The 15,402-nt window shown below is 41.6% G+C and overlaps 1 protein-coding gene across 1 annotated transcript; it reads left to right on the plus strand.

The window, feature by feature from the left end:
- Positions 1 to 6,663: 6,663 nt before the first annotated feature.
- LOC311034526 (CD5 antigen-like) lies at positions 6,664 to 14,529 on the plus strand (the record flags this gene model as incomplete). Its single annotated transcript, XM_084042405.1, has 6 exons — positions 6,664 to 6,802; positions 10,414 to 10,719; positions 10,804 to 10,886; positions 13,840 to 14,137; positions 14,223 to 14,422; positions 14,506 to 14,529. 6 exons carry the CDS (start codon positions 6,664 to 6,666, stop codon positions 14,527 to 14,529), a joined length of 1,050 nt encoding a protein of 349 aa, XP_083898531.1.
- Positions 14,530 to 15,402: the final 873 nt, after the last annotated feature.

Raw genomic sequence — 15,402 nt, forward strand, 5'->3', positions numbered from 1 at the left:
CAGACGGCAGAGCCAAAACCTGCAGAACATGTTTAGCACAGCCACAGAGATCAAGACTTGTTTATCAGAGGCAATTAGCAAGTGGCTGGGGCCGCTTGACAATGCAAACGGTCGGGTGGGCGGAGGCAAAAAAAAAGGCGATTTTAAAAAAAAAAAAGTTTATATATATATATTTTTTTAAATATATATATAAAAAAAGAAGTGGATAGCTGAAACTTGGGACATTAAGGACCGTGTGACCCCCCCTCCGGAACAGAGTACTTCTACATTGCAGTATTGATACTTTTACTTAAGTAAAACATTTGAGTACTTTTTCCACCACTGAAATCCATCAGAAGGACATCTGGAATGCAGTCGGTCTCACTGTGGAAAGTTAATAAGTACAGGTGTCACTGTTCAGGTTACTATAAATACCAGGTGTCACTGTTCAGGTTACTATAAATACCAGGTGTCACTATTCAGGTTACTATAAATACCAGGTGTCACTATTCAGGTTACTATAAGTATCACTATTCAGGTTACTATAAATACCAGGTGTCTCTCGCCGTAGAATGGCTGCTCACTGCTCCTAGTGATTATAGAATGGGTAAATGCAGAGGATGAATTTCACGTATGTACATATACTAGAGGTCCCCTAGCCGCGCACGGGGCTCAAGCGAGGTCTCGCTTATTTTGGGGTTCCAAAATCGTCGGATAAAAATATTAAAAAATATAAAAAAAATTCCCCAAAAAAGAAAAAAAACATGGGGTACACCCTGGGGGTCCGCGGACCCCCTGGGAGTCTTGGGACCCCCGCGAAACATCGCGGACCCCCGTGAAACATCGCGGACCCGTTCGGCTGTTTTTCTTTTTTTTTTCATGAAGGTGGTTGCTTGTTTCTGGCGCACATCTGGCAACACAGACCTGTCTGCTTGTCAACCCCCAACGTGGCAACCCAGATGCCAACTCGGTGTTGTTGTTAGCGGCTGTGTTGAGACACTGGCGTGTTTTAATGTTTTGTGTGGGATGTACATGACATATTAGCGTGAGTGTGGTGTGATAGAGAGACATGAGCAAAGTGAAAGCAACGGCGGGGGTTGAAGCGAAGTGGTCGCGTCGCGTGTGTTCTTGTTGTGGGGAGATTACAATCTGGTAAATGGTGTTGGTTTCGATGACGCTGGTTGCTTGTTGCTCGCGCACGTCCACGCTTGCGCAGTTTTGCGTTTTTGACAAACATTCAACGTCCGCGCATGGGCAGATCTGCGGATTGTATTATAGGATACTTGTACTCCTTGGCTTTCGAATATTCAGACTGAGAGTTGCTGTTTCCGTTAGGCATTGTTTCTATTTGTTGCATCTTCTATGTGTTCCCCCCTCTGTCTAATTGTTTATTGTTTTACTCTTAGTAGCCTATTTTATATTTGTCTACTGAGTGTAGTACAGCACTTTGGTTCAACACTGTTGTTCTAAATGTGCTATATAAATAAAGTTGATTGGATTGTTACCAAATTCAGTGTGAGACAATAAATGTACACAATGGTGGGAGCTGTTTTAGTAGCATTAGGTCCTCTACATTAGGTGGATGAGGCTGAAGGTAAGTTTGAGGTAAACTTCTCTCTTATGCCATCAATCTAGATCCTTCTGAAGGGACAAAGTAAACCCGTCACAAGATAATTGATTTCTGTATGTCTTTTATATTTAAGTGTTTTGATAGAACATAAACAAAGTACTGTAAGAGCATTTTTCCTGTATTACAACAGATAAACCAATCAGCTGTAGAAGATCCATGTACTCTATAGTGCAGTTCATTCATTATGATTGTTTTCCTCCTCAGCTCTCCAGACTAATCCAACACATGACATAACAGGTAAAGAAAGATCAAAGAGGATAACATGATTATAGATAATAGTCCATTGTTTTCTTCTAATAATGTATTTTATTGTTAAATTAGTTGTAACTGTAATGGTATTCTTAATCTGTAAAGCACTTTGAGCTGCATGTCATGTCATGTAAGGTGCTACACAAATAAAGTTTATTATTATTATTGCTTATGCATCTGCTCAGATAAAAGACAAACCACACTTTTTGGTTGGATAAGGAAAGTAACATTACTTTTCCCTGGTTACTCTCTGTACAGAGTCTGATGATGTCAGATTGGTGGGAGGAGCCAGTCACTGTACTGGTAGACTGGAGATGAAACACCAGGGAGAGTGGAGACCAGTGCATGGTGCATCTGTGTGGAACCAGAACTCATCAGCTGTAGTGTGTAGACAGCTGGACTGTGGCTCTGCTGTTTCAATGCAAAGAAGTTTGGGTTTTACAGATCAAATTGTATGGCCGATTACATCTACCTGTGTTGGTTCTGAGTCTTCACTGACGAGGTGTGGAATACGTGGGTCTTTTACTTCCCCTGTGAGACTGGAGGTGATCTGTTCAGGTATCAAACATTGACTTCAACAATGACAATATTCTTTACAGCCATTTATTAACCATCTATTTATCTATGTATCATCTGTCTGTCTGTCTGTCTGTCTGTCTGTCTGTCTGTCTGTCTGTCTGTCTGTCTGTCTGTCTGTCTGTCTGTCTGTCTGTCTGTCTGTCCGTCTGCCTGCTATGACATACACATTCTGTATATATTGTTGATTATTTGACCTGTGTTATTATCTTTTTCTTCTTATCTCTCCTGCTCTACTCTACATCTATCCTCTGTCTTCTCATGGAAACTACTAATGATGGAGAATCATTTCACATCAAAATATTTCACCCTCTTCTGTACGTCTGTAAACATGTGTCTGTCTGTCTGTCTGTCTGTCTGTCTGTCTGTCTGTCTAGGACTTTATTGTTATGACATGGTCTGATGATGATGATGATGATGATTATCTTGGTTGTCTGTTGTTATTTGTTCTGTTATTTATGTTTAATTATTTTGTCCGGGAACGCGTCTGCGTCACTTTAGTCTATTCAAAAATAGCATATCTACAAGCATGAGCTTGTAGGTATGCTATTTTTGAGGGGAAAAAAAGTTGTGAAAATGTGTGCAAATCTTTGAATATAATTATATATAGCCTACATTTTTAACTCAAATCTTTGCTTCTGGGGGGTCCGTGAAACAAAAAGTCAGATGGGGTTCCGTGGCAAAATACATATAGTTTTGGGGGTCTTTCACATGAAACATTTTAAGAATCACTGATATATATATATAGCAATATAGCCTACGTTTAAAACAAAAGAAAACTGTCAGGATTTAGCAGACATTTGTAGAATCCCCCAGAAGCAAAGATTTGAGTTTAAAATGTTCGCTTTAAATTTTTTTTTATATATTCAAAGATTTGCACAAATGTTAACAATTTTTCAAAAATAGCAGATCTACAAGCTCATAGCGCGGCACTCGGTGCCGCACTATGAGCTTGTATATCTGCTCTTTTTTAATAGCCAAATAAATCTAAAAATGACACGGATGCGTTCCTGGTCTTAATTGGTTACCTGTATGTTATTTGAGTTCATCTCTGTACAAGTACTGGTCTCTGTTGTGTTCAGAGTTCAGTATACACTATAATATAATGGTCTTCAACAGGGGGTCCAGGATCCCTTGGGGGTCCTTAGTGTCACTACAGGGGGTCCACCAAATCTCTCTCATTGTTTTCTTTATTTATTTTGTACATGAATCACTTGAACCCTATATTATCCTTATTCTAGGAGGAACATTCACCGAAAATAGCAGATCTACAAGCTGCTCTGAAGCGTTGTCAGCTTATAGATCTGCTATTTTTGGCAAAGAGGTTAGTGTACAGAGTAAAAAGAGCGGGCCAAGAACAGAGCCAAAGGTCAAGTTTACTAAGTATTGAGGGTTTAAGTGGTCGAATGTCTGAAAATACACATTAACATGAATTTACACTATACTAATGATAGTGAAATCTATGAAATCTATCAATAAGATTAATCTGCAACATCATTTCATATAATATGTTGGGGTGCCTCTTCATCTCTCTCACAGGTAAGGGGTCCTTAGCATGAAAAACATTGAAGACCCCTGCTATAATAAACAAATTCATCCTCTCTCTCTCTCTCTCTCTCTCTCTCTCTCTCGCTCTCTCTCTCTCTCTCTGTCTCTCTCTCTCTCTCTCTCTCTCTCTCTCTCTCTCTCTCTCTCTCTCTCTCTCTCTCTCTCTCTCTCTCTCTCTCTCTCTCTCTCTCTCTCTCTTCAGAGTCAGTGAGGTTGGTGAATGGGACTAGTGTGTGTTCAGGCAGAGTGGAGGTGAAGTCTAATCAGTCGTGGGTCTCAGTGTGTGAAGGTGACTTTGACCAGCAGGATGCAGAGGTGGTCTGTAGGGAGCTTGACTGTGGGGCTCCTTCAGTCCTCCAGGGGGCGCTCTATGGAGAAGTGAATGCTCCAATGTGGAACAAAGAGTTCCAGTGTGAAGGCAACGAGTCTGTTCTCCTGGACTGTGGAACCTCAGACTCAACTAGAAACACCTGCTCACCTGACAAGACTGTTAAACTCACCTGCTCAGGTAAAAGACAAACTACATTTTGGATAATTATTTTAGTGAAAATATTCATGTTTCACTGGTTACTCTCTTGTCTCTCTACAGACTCTGATTATGTCAGATTGGTGGGAGGAGCCAGTCACTGTACTGGTAGACTGGAGATGAAACACCAGGGAGAGTGGAGACCAGTGAGTGGTAGATCTGAGTGGAACCAGAACTCATCAGCTGTAGTGTGTAGACAGCTGGACGGGGGATCTGCTGTTTCAATGAAAAGGAGTTTGGGTTTTACAAGTCAAATTGTATGGATTATTACATCTACCTGTGTTGGTTCTGAGTCTTCACTGACGGAGTGTGGAACACATGGGTCTGTTATTTCCACTGAGAGACTGGAGGTGATCTGTTCAGGTAACAAACAATGACTTCAACAATGACAATATTCTTATTTATCTACCTATCATCTATCTTTCTATATGTCTGTCTGTCTGTCTGTCTGTCTGTATGTCTGTCTGTCTGTCTGTCTGTCTGTCTGTCTGTCTGTCTGTCTGTCTGTCTGTCTGTCTGTCTGTCTGTCTGTCTGTCTGTCTGTCTGTCTGTCTGTCTGTCTGTCTGTCTATCCGTATGTCTGCATGCTACTACACACACAATCTCTATATAATGTTGATTATTTGACCTGTGTTATTTTCTTTTTTCTTCTCATCTCTCCTGCTCTACTCTACACCTATCCTCTGTCTTCTCATGAAAACTACAAATGATGGAGAACACTAGAAAAAAATAATCACCTACTTCTGTATGTCTGTAAACATGTATCTGTCTCTCTGTCTGTCTGTTTGTATGTCTGTCAAGGACGTTATTGTTATGACATGGTCTGATGATGATGATGATGATGATCATCATCATCATCATCTTGGTTCTCTGTTATTTGTTCTGTTATTCATGTTGTTTAAAAAATAATAGAGTTAACTGTATGTTATTTGAGTTCATCTCTGTACAAGTACTTGTCTCTGTTGTGTTCAGAGTTCAGTATACACTATAATATAATGGTCTTCAACAGGGGGTCCAGGATCCCTTGGGGATCCTTAGTGTAACTACAGGGGGGCGCCAAATCTTTGTCATTGTTTCCTTTCTTTGAATCACTTGAACCCTATATTATCCCTATTCTGGGAGGAACCTTCACCGAAAATAGCAGATCTACAAGATGCTGCGACGTGTTGTCAGATTGTAGATCTGCTATTTATGGCAAAAAGGTTTGGTGTACGGAGAAAAAAGAGCGGGCCAAGAACAGAGCCAAAAGTTCAAGTTTACTAAGTATTGAGGGTTTAAGTGGTCAAATGTCTGAAAATACACATTAACATGAATCCAACATATTGATAGGAAACACCAGGTTGAAAAAAACCTTAACTTACACTAATCTAATGATAGTTAAATCTATGACCTCTATGAAAAAGTTGAATATGCAACATCATCTTATATAATATGTTGGGGTCCCTGCTTCATCTCTCTCAGCTAAGGGGCCCTTAGCATGAAAAACGTTGAAGGCCCCTGCTATAGCACTGGACTAATTAATCATCTGGTTAATCTCTCTCTCTCTCTCTCTCTCTCTCTCTCTCTCTCTCTCTCTCTCTCTCTCTCTCTCTCTCTCTCTCTTCAGAGTCAGTGAGGTTGGTGAATGGGACTAGTGTGTGTTCAGGCAGAGTGGAGGTGAAGTCTAATCAGTCGTGGGTCTCGGTGTGTGAAGGTGACTTTGACCAGCAGGATGCAGAGGTGGTCTGTAGGGAGCTTGACTGTGGGGCTCCTTCAGTCCTCCAGGGGGCGCTCTATGGAGAAGTGAATGCTCCAATGTGGACCACAGAGTTCCAGTGTGAAGGCAACGAGTCTGTTCTCCTGGACTGTGGGACCTCAGACTCAACTAGAAACACCTGCTCACCTGACAAGACTGTTGGACTCACCTGCTCAGGTAAAAGACAAACTACATTTTTGGATTATTATTTTGTATTGAAAATATTCATGTTTCACTGGTTACTCTCTTGTCTCTACAGAGTCTGATGATGTCAGATTGGTAGGAGGAGTCAGTCACTGTACTGGTAGACTGGAGATGAAACACCAGGGAGAGTGGAGACCAGTGAATGGTGCATCTGAGTGGAACCAGAACTCATCAGCTGTAGTGTGTAGACAGCTGGACTGTGGCTCTGCTGTTTCAATGAAAAGAAGTTTGGGTTTTACACGTCAATATTTATGGACGATTACATCTACCTGTGTTGGTTCTGAGTCTTCACTGACGGATTGTGGTACAGATGGGTCTCGTACTTCCACTTACAGACTGGAGGTGATCTGTTCAGGTAACAAACAATGACTTCAACAATGACAATATTCTTTACAGTAATTTATTAATCATCTATTTATATCTATTAAATATCTCTCTATATGTCTGTCTGTCTGTCTGTCTGTCTGTCTGTCTGTCTGTCTGTCTGTCTGTCTAGGACTTTATTTGTATGATATTGTTATGGTCTGATTGATTGATTGATTGAATTTTTATTAGGCATGTAAAACAACACAGTTATATTTATAATACTTTTGTCTAAAAGGTCCGACCAAAAAAGTCCTTGCGGCCTTGTTTCCGTTGGGGTCCTTGAATTAATTTCATAGACATTTTTTTTATTTATATAGTAGCAACCACACAGTTCAAAAATCAACATAGAAATACAGAGAAAAAATACCACTATGTACAAAAAAAAAAAAAAAAAACATAAAAAAAAGGGGAGGGGGGTTGTCTGTCTACTGGGAAACTGGTACTACCTCCTCTTATGGCCTCCAGAAAGATGAGTTTTTAGGGCTGTTTTAAATGAGCCCAGCGAACTGCATTTTTTGAGGGATGGGGTTAGACTATTCCATACCTTGGTGGCCGTGCTGTAGAAGGAGAATTTGCCCATGTTTGTTTTATGGGTGGATGGTACCAGATTGTTGTTTACGCTCCCTCTAGTTTCATGACTGTGGGTGTCACTAACTTTTTGGAGGTATTTAGAGAGATATGCGGGTATAGGGGGCATTTCAGGCAAATCTGCATTTACGATTTTGAAGACCAGTCCCATTTTTAGTTGTTTAACCCTGTCTTCCACCCTGAGCCAGCCTAGGCTGGCAAAGTGAGTGGGAGAGAGGTGGGTCATGGGCCCCAGTCTGAGAAGTAGTCGAATCAGTTTGTTTTGGGAGGTTTGAAGCTTAGTCGTCAGTGTCACTGAGGTGTTGGAGTACCAAGAGGAGCAAGCATAGTCAAAAAGGGGCTGAATCAGGGCCCCTGAGAGGGTCCTTAGGGCCTGAGGGTTGACAAAAGAGGAAACTCTGCCCATAAATCTGGTTCTCTGGTTTACTCTTTTGACCACCTTTGTTGCCATTCTTTCACCTGTCAGGTATTTGTCAAGAATACATCCCAAATAGGTCATCTCTTTTTTGCTAGAGATGATTGTGTCATCGACTTTGACCTTGAAGTAATTTACCTTCATCTTACTGAGGGAATGTTTGGTCCCAAAGAGAATGGATTCAGTTTTCTCAAGGTGTAGTGACTGTTATAGGTAAGCCAGGTACGAATTTTTGAGAGATCAGAGCTGAGAGCTTCCTCAACTTGCAACTTGTCCTCACCCGAGATCAGGAGTGCCGAGTCATCAGCGAACAGGAACAGTTTGCAGTTACAGGCAGCATTCATGTCGTTAATGTATAGTAGGAACAGTAACGGCCCTAGAATGCTGCCTTGAGGAACCCCACAGCTCACTGGGAGGGATGAGGACATGGTTCCTGGTAAACTGTTGGAATTCAAACAACAGTTTACGCTCGCCGAGGTAGCTGTTGATTTGTTCTTGGATTAATCGCTCTATAACCTTTGAGATGGAACAAAGGATGGAAACAGGCCTATAGTTGCCAGGATGTATTTTGCTTCCTTTTTTATATAGAGGAATTACTCTTGCCAACTTGAATTCTTGTGGGACGTGACACTGACTGATGGATACGTTTGTAATGTGGGCTACTATGGGAGCAATGGAGACCGCTGCGTCTCTCAGGAATCTGGTGGGGATGTTGTCAAGGCTGGTGGCCGTTTTTGGCTGTAGGGCAAGGAGTTTGTTTTGCATATCATCAGTCATTACAGGTTTGAATGAGAAGGAATCTTTTTTTAGCCCCTAGTTTCTCATAGTGAGTTTGAATGTGATCAGGGCCATACAGACCTGAATGCTGAGGGAGTTTGCTTACCAACTGGGTTGCAACTGTGGTGAAGAAACTGTTAAAACAGTCTGCTACCAATTGCTTGTCGGTAATGAGCGAGCCACTTGAGATAATGCAAATCTTTGTAGATTTTGTCTGAATTTTTCCGTTGCAGCCTAATTGTTTTAGTGCCTCCCACAGTTTTTGTGGGTGGCTTTTATTTGCCTCTATGTTCTCATTTAAGAAGTTCTTTTTGGCATTTCTGATCAATTTAGTAACTACATTACATAGTTTTCTGCACTTTTCAAGTAGCTGCTCACTTTTGTTTTTCCTGAACCCCAGTAGCTTTTGTTCCTGAGTTTGATGGCATTCAAAATGTCACCCTTCATCCAAGGTTCTGTGCTTGCTTTGACCCTCACCACCTTTGTGGGTGCGATGTTATCAAGTACACACAAAAAAAGCTTTTTTGAAACAGGACCAGGACTCCTCCGCAGAGGTGCAATTTAGGACATGGAACCAGTCCATTTTTTCAAGAGGTGTTGTTAGAAGATCACTTGTGTTTCACAGATCTGCAGCTGATCGTCCTGTGACAATAAGCTCCACGTCTGTGGATCTTGGGGGCTTGCTTCCATTCCGACATGTCGCCTTTCCGACTAAGTGGCTTCCGCGTGCGGTTAGGGTGGTGTTCACTCTCCATTCCGACATCTCACCACTCCGACTAGTGGCTTCCGCGTGCGGTTAGGGTTAGGGTTAGGGTTAGGTATAGGGTTCGTCAACGTCGGAAAGGCGACATGTCGGAAAGGAGAAATGCACCCGGTTAGGGTTAGGGTGAGGGTTAGGTATAGGGTTAGTAACCGTCGGAAAGGCGACATGTCGGAAAGCCGACATGTAACCGTGAATCTTCCAAGTGCAGAAAATGATATTGTGATCACTCAAGCTGCACTCAATCACCCCACTAATGATAATGACCCCGTCTGATGATGATGATCATTATCATCTTGGTTGTCTGTTATTTGTTGTTATATATGTTGTTTAAAAAGTGTTAGCGTTAACTGTATGTTGTTTGAGTTCATCTCTGTACAAGTACTTGTCTCTGTTGTGTTCAGAGTTAAGTATACACTATAATATAATGATCTTCAACAGGGGGTCCAGGACCCCTTGGGGGTCCTTAGTGTCACAACAGGGGTCCACCAAATCTTTCTCATTGTTTTCTTTCTTTATTTTTTACATGAATCACTTGAACCCTATATTATCCCTATGTCGGGAGGAACATTCACCAAAAATAGCAGATGTACAAGCTGCTGTGACACATTGTCAGCTTGTACATCTGCTATTTTTGTCAAAGAGGTTTGGTGTTCACGGAAAAAAAGAGCGGGCCAAGAACAAAGCCAAAGGTCAAGTTTACTAAGTATTGTGGGTTTAAGTGGTCAAATGTCTGAACATACACATTAACATGAATCCAACATATTGATAGAAAACACCAGGTTGAAAAAAACTTAGTTTACACTAAACTAATGATAGTGAAATATATGATATGACCTCTATGAAAAAAGTGTAATTTGCAACATCATCTCATATAATATGTTGGAGTGCATGCTTCATCTCTCTCTCAGCTAAGGGGCCCTTAGCATGAACAACGTTGAAGGCCCCTGCTATAATACTTGACTAATTAATCATCTGGTTAATCTCTCTCTCTCTCTCTCTCTCTCTCTCTCTCTCTCTCTCTCTCTCTCTCTCTCTCTCTCTCTCTCTCTCTCTTCAGAGTCAGTGAGGTTGGTGAATGGGACTAGTGTGTGTTCAGGCAGAGTGGAGGTGAAGTCTAATCAGTCGTGGGTCTCAGTGTGTGAAGGTGACTTTGACCAGCAAGATGCAGAGGTGGTCTGTAGGGAGCTTGACTGTGGGGCTCCTTCAGTCCTCCAGGGGGCGCTCTATGCAGATGTGAATGCTCCAATGTGGACCAAAGAGTTCCAGTGTGAAGGCAACGAGTCTGTTCTCCTGGACTGTGGAACCTCAGACTCAACTAGAAACACCTGCTCACCTGACAAGACTGTTGGACTCACCTGCTCAGGTAAAAGACAAACTACATGTTGTGATTATTATTTTATTGTTCAAATTGTAATATTTCACTTGTTACTCTCTCGTCTTTACACAGAGTCTGATGATGTCAGATTGGTGGGAGGAGCCAGTCACTGTACTGGTAGACTGGAGATGAAACACCAGGGAGAGTGGAGACCAGTGGGTGTTACATCTAAGTGGAACCAGAACTCAGCTGTAGTGTGTAGACAGCTAGACTGTGGCTCTGCTGTTTCAATGAAAATAAGTTTGGGTTTTACAAGTCAAATTGTATGGGTGATTACATCTACCTGTGTTGGATCTGAGTCTTCACTGACGGAGTGTGGAACACATGGGTCTGTTACTTCCACTGAGAGAATGGAGGTGATCTGTTCAGGTAAAAAACAATGACTCCAACAATGACAATAATCTTTTCAGTCATTTATTAACCACATGAACACTAGCATCCCTATTTTGGGGTGAATGTTTGCAGAAAATAACAGATCTACAAGCGCACAACGCTTTACAGAGCTTGTAGATCGACTATTCTTGGCAAAAAGAGTTGATGCAGAGGGGTATAAGTAAGTCTTGGCATAGACACCTGTGTGACCCTGGTTAAATCAGTCTTTCTGTCTGTCTGTCTGTCCGTCCGTCCATATTGTTATGACATGGTCTGATAATGACGATGATGATGATGATATCATCATCGACATCATCATCTTGGTTGTCTGTTCTTATTTGTTGTTTGTTTTAAATATAAGAGTTAATTGTATGTTATTTTAGTTCATCTCTCTACAAGTACTTGTCTCTGTTGTGTTCAAAGTTCAGTATACACTATAATATAATGGTCAACAGGGGGTCCGGGGTCCCTCGGAGATCCTCAGTGTCACTACTGGGGGGCCCTCAAATCTTTGTGATTGTTTTATGTCTTTATTTTATTACATGAATCACTTGAACCCAATATTATCCCTATTCTGGGAGGAACATTCACCATGAATAGAAGATATATAGAAACTGCTGAACCCTGCTATAATGGATTACTTCATCATGTGGTTAATCTCTCTCTCTCTCTCTCTCTCTCTCTCTCTCTCTCTCTCTCTCTCTCTCTCTCTCTCTCTCTCTCTCTCTCTCTCTCTCTCTCTCTCTCTCTCTCTCTCTCTCTCTCTCTCTCTCTCTCTCTCTCTCTCTCTCTCTCTCTCCCTCTCTCCAGAGTCAGTGAGGTTGGTGAATGGGACTAGTGTGTGTTCAGGCAGAGTGGAGGTGAAGTCTAATCAGTCGTGGGTCTCAGTGTGTGAAGGTGACTTTGACCAGCAGGATGCAGAGGTGGTCTGTAGGGAGCTTGACTGTGGGGCTTCTCCAGTCCTCCAGGGGGCGCTCTATGGAAAGGTGAACGTATCAATGTGGACCAAAGAGTTCCAGTGTGAAGGCAACGAGTCTGTTCTCCTGGACTGTGGAACCTCAGACTCAACTAGAAACACCTGCTCACCTGACAAGACTGTTGGACTCACCTGCTCAGGTAAAAGACAAATTACACTTTTGTATTATTATTTTATAGTGAAAATATTCATGTTTCACTGGTTACTCTCTTGTCTCTCTACAGAGTCTGATGATGTCAGATTGGTGGGAGGAGTCAGTCACTGTACTGGTAGACTGGAGTTGAAACACCAGGGAGAGTGGAGACCAGTGGATGGTACATCTGAGTGGAACCAGAACTCATCAGTTGTAGTGTGTAGACAGCTGGACTGTGGCTCTGCTGTTTCAATGAAAAGGAGTTTGGGTTTTACAGGTCAATATGCATGGAAGATTACATCTACTTGTGTTGGTTCTGAGTCTTCACTGACGGAGTGTGGAACAAATGGGTCTTTTATTTCCACTGAGAGGCTGGAGGTGATCTGTTCAGGTAACAAACAATGAGTTCAGCAATGACAATAATCTTTTCAGTCAATGTTTGCAGTAAAACTGATCTACAAGCACATAACGATCTACAAGCGCACAACGCTTCGCAGAGCTTGTAGATCGACTATGTTTGGCTAAAATATTTGCTGTAGAGGATTTGAAGTGTATAGACACCAGTGGGACCCTGGTTACGTATGCTTGTTAAATCTATCTATCTATCTGTCTATCTGTCCGTATCTGTATATTGTTGATTATTTGACCTGTGTTATTTTCTTTTTTCTTCTTATCTCTCCTGCTCTACCCTAAATCTATCCTCTGTCTTCTCATGAAAACTACAAATGATGGAGAACACTAGAAAAAAAATATTGTACCCACTTCTTGTACGTCTGTACATGTCTGTCTGTCTGTCTGTCTGTCTGTCTGTCTCCGTCCGTCCGTCCGTCCGTCCGTCCGTCCGTCCGTCCGTCTGTCCGTCCGTCCGTCCGTCCGTCCGTCTAGGACGTTATTGTTATGACATGGTCTGATGATGATGATGATCATCATCATCTTGGTTGTATGTTGTTATTTGTTCTGTTATTTATGTTGTTTAAAAAATGTTAGAGTTAACCCATTAAGACCAGGAACACATTTGTATCACTCTGAACTATGAGCTAGTAGATCTGCTATTTTTGAAAAAGAAAGTTGTGAACATTTGTGCAAATCTTTGAATATATATACACTTTTTAACTAAAATCTTTGCCTCTGGGGGGCCTGTGGAACAAAATATTTTTAGATGGGGATCCGCGGCCAAATACATATAGTTTTGGGGGTCCTTGACAAGAAAGGGTTTAAGAATCACTGATATATATAGCAACATATAGATCAGTAGATCAGAAAATAGCTGATCTACAAGCTTCTGCGACACGTTGTCAGCTTGTAGATCTGCTATTTTTGTTAAAGAGGTTTGGTATACAGGGAAAAAAGAGCGGGCCAAGAACAGAGCCAAAGGTGAAGTTTACTAAGTATTGAGTTTAAGTGGTCGAATGTCTGAAAATACACATTAACATGAATCCAACATATTGATAGAAAACATGATGTTAAAAAAACATGAATTTATGCTAAACCAATGATGGTGAAATCATCTCTCTCTCCTCTCTCTCTCTCTCTCTCTCTCTCTCTCTCTCTCTCTCTCTCTCTCTCTCTCTCTCTCTCTCTCTCTCTCTCTCTCTCTCTCTCTCTCTCTCTCTCTTCAGAGTCAGTGAGGTTGGTGAATGGGACTAGTGTGTGTTCAGGCAGAGTGGAGGTGAAGTCTAATCAGTCGTGGGTCTCAGTGTGTGAAGGTGACTTTGACCAGCAGGATGCAGAGGTGGTCTGTAGGGAGCTTGACTGTGGGGCTTCTTCAGTCCTCCAGGGGGCGCTCTATGGAGAAGTGAAGGCTCCAATGTGGACCAAAGAGTTCCAGTGTGAAGGCAACGAGTCTGTTCTTATGGACTGTGGAACCTCAGACTCAACAAGAAACACCTGCTCACCTGACAAGACTGTTGGACTCACCTGCTCAGGTAAAAGACAAACTATATTTTTTTGATTAGTATTTTATTGTTCAAATATGAATATTTCACTGGTTACTCTCTTTTCTCTCTACAGAGTCTGATGATGTCAGATTGGTGGGAGGAGCCAGCCACTGTACTGGTAGACTGGAGATGAAGCACCAGGGAGAGTGGAGACCAGTGGTGGTGGGTGGTTTTACTGAGTGGAACCAGAACTCATCAGCTGTGGTGTGTAGACAGCTGGACTGTGGCTCTGCTGTTTCAGAGAAAATAAGTTTCGGTTTTACACGCCAACATGTATGGGCGATTACATTTACCTGTGTTGGTTCTGAGTCTTCACTGACGGAGTGTGGAACATATGGGTCTCTTTCTTCCACTAGACTGGAGGTGATCTGTTCAGGTAACAAACATGACTTCAACAATGACAATAATCTTTACAGACATTTATTAACAATCTATTTATCATCTATCTTTCTATATGTCTGTCTGTCTGTCTGTCTGTCTGTCTGTCTGTCTGTCTGTCTGTCTGCATGCTATGACATACACAATCTGTATATATTGTTGATTATTGGATCTAATGAGAGGATACAAGAGCTATCTGTGCTAGCTGCAAAGTGTGCATTTTTAAGCAAGTATTTTAAAACAGTGAAAGCTACCGAGGAAAAAGAAACAGAAAGTGATAGACCCCCGCCACGACTCAAACTAGCGACCACGGGAGTTTATCATCAAATTTTATTTTTTGTTTTTTCTTATCTCTCCTGCTCTACTCTACATCTATCCTCTGTCTTCTCATGAAAACTGCAAATGATGGAGAACACTAGAAAAAAAAAATCACCCACTTCTGTACGTCTGTAAACATCTGTCTGTCTGTCTGTCTGTCTGTCTGTCTGTCTGTCTGTCTGTCTGTCTGTCTGTCTGTCTGTCTGTCTAGGACTTTGTTGTTATGACATTGTCTGATGATGATCATGATGAAGATGAAGATGATGATGATCATCATCATCATCATCTTGGTTGTCTGTTGTTATTTGTTCTTTTATTTATGTTGTTTAAAACATGTTAGAGTTAACCCATTAAGACCGGGAACGTATCTATGTCACTTTAGATTTCTTTTGCTATTCTAAAATAGCAGATATACAAGCTCATAGTGCCGAGTGCCGGGCTATGAGCTTATAAACTGCTCAAAAAAAGTTCGGAAACGTAACTTCGGTCGTAACTGTCTCCCCTTTAATAATACCAATTGGTATTGCATTTTATATAATTTTTATCGTTGATTAGTC

This window comes from Gymnoscopelus microlampas (genome assembly GCF_963454915.1).
Source record: "Gymnoscopelus microlampas genome assembly, chromosome: 19".
Lineage (NCBI taxonomy): Eukaryota > Metazoa > Chordata > Actinopteri > Myctophiformes > Myctophidae > Gymnoscopelus > Gymnoscopelus microlampas.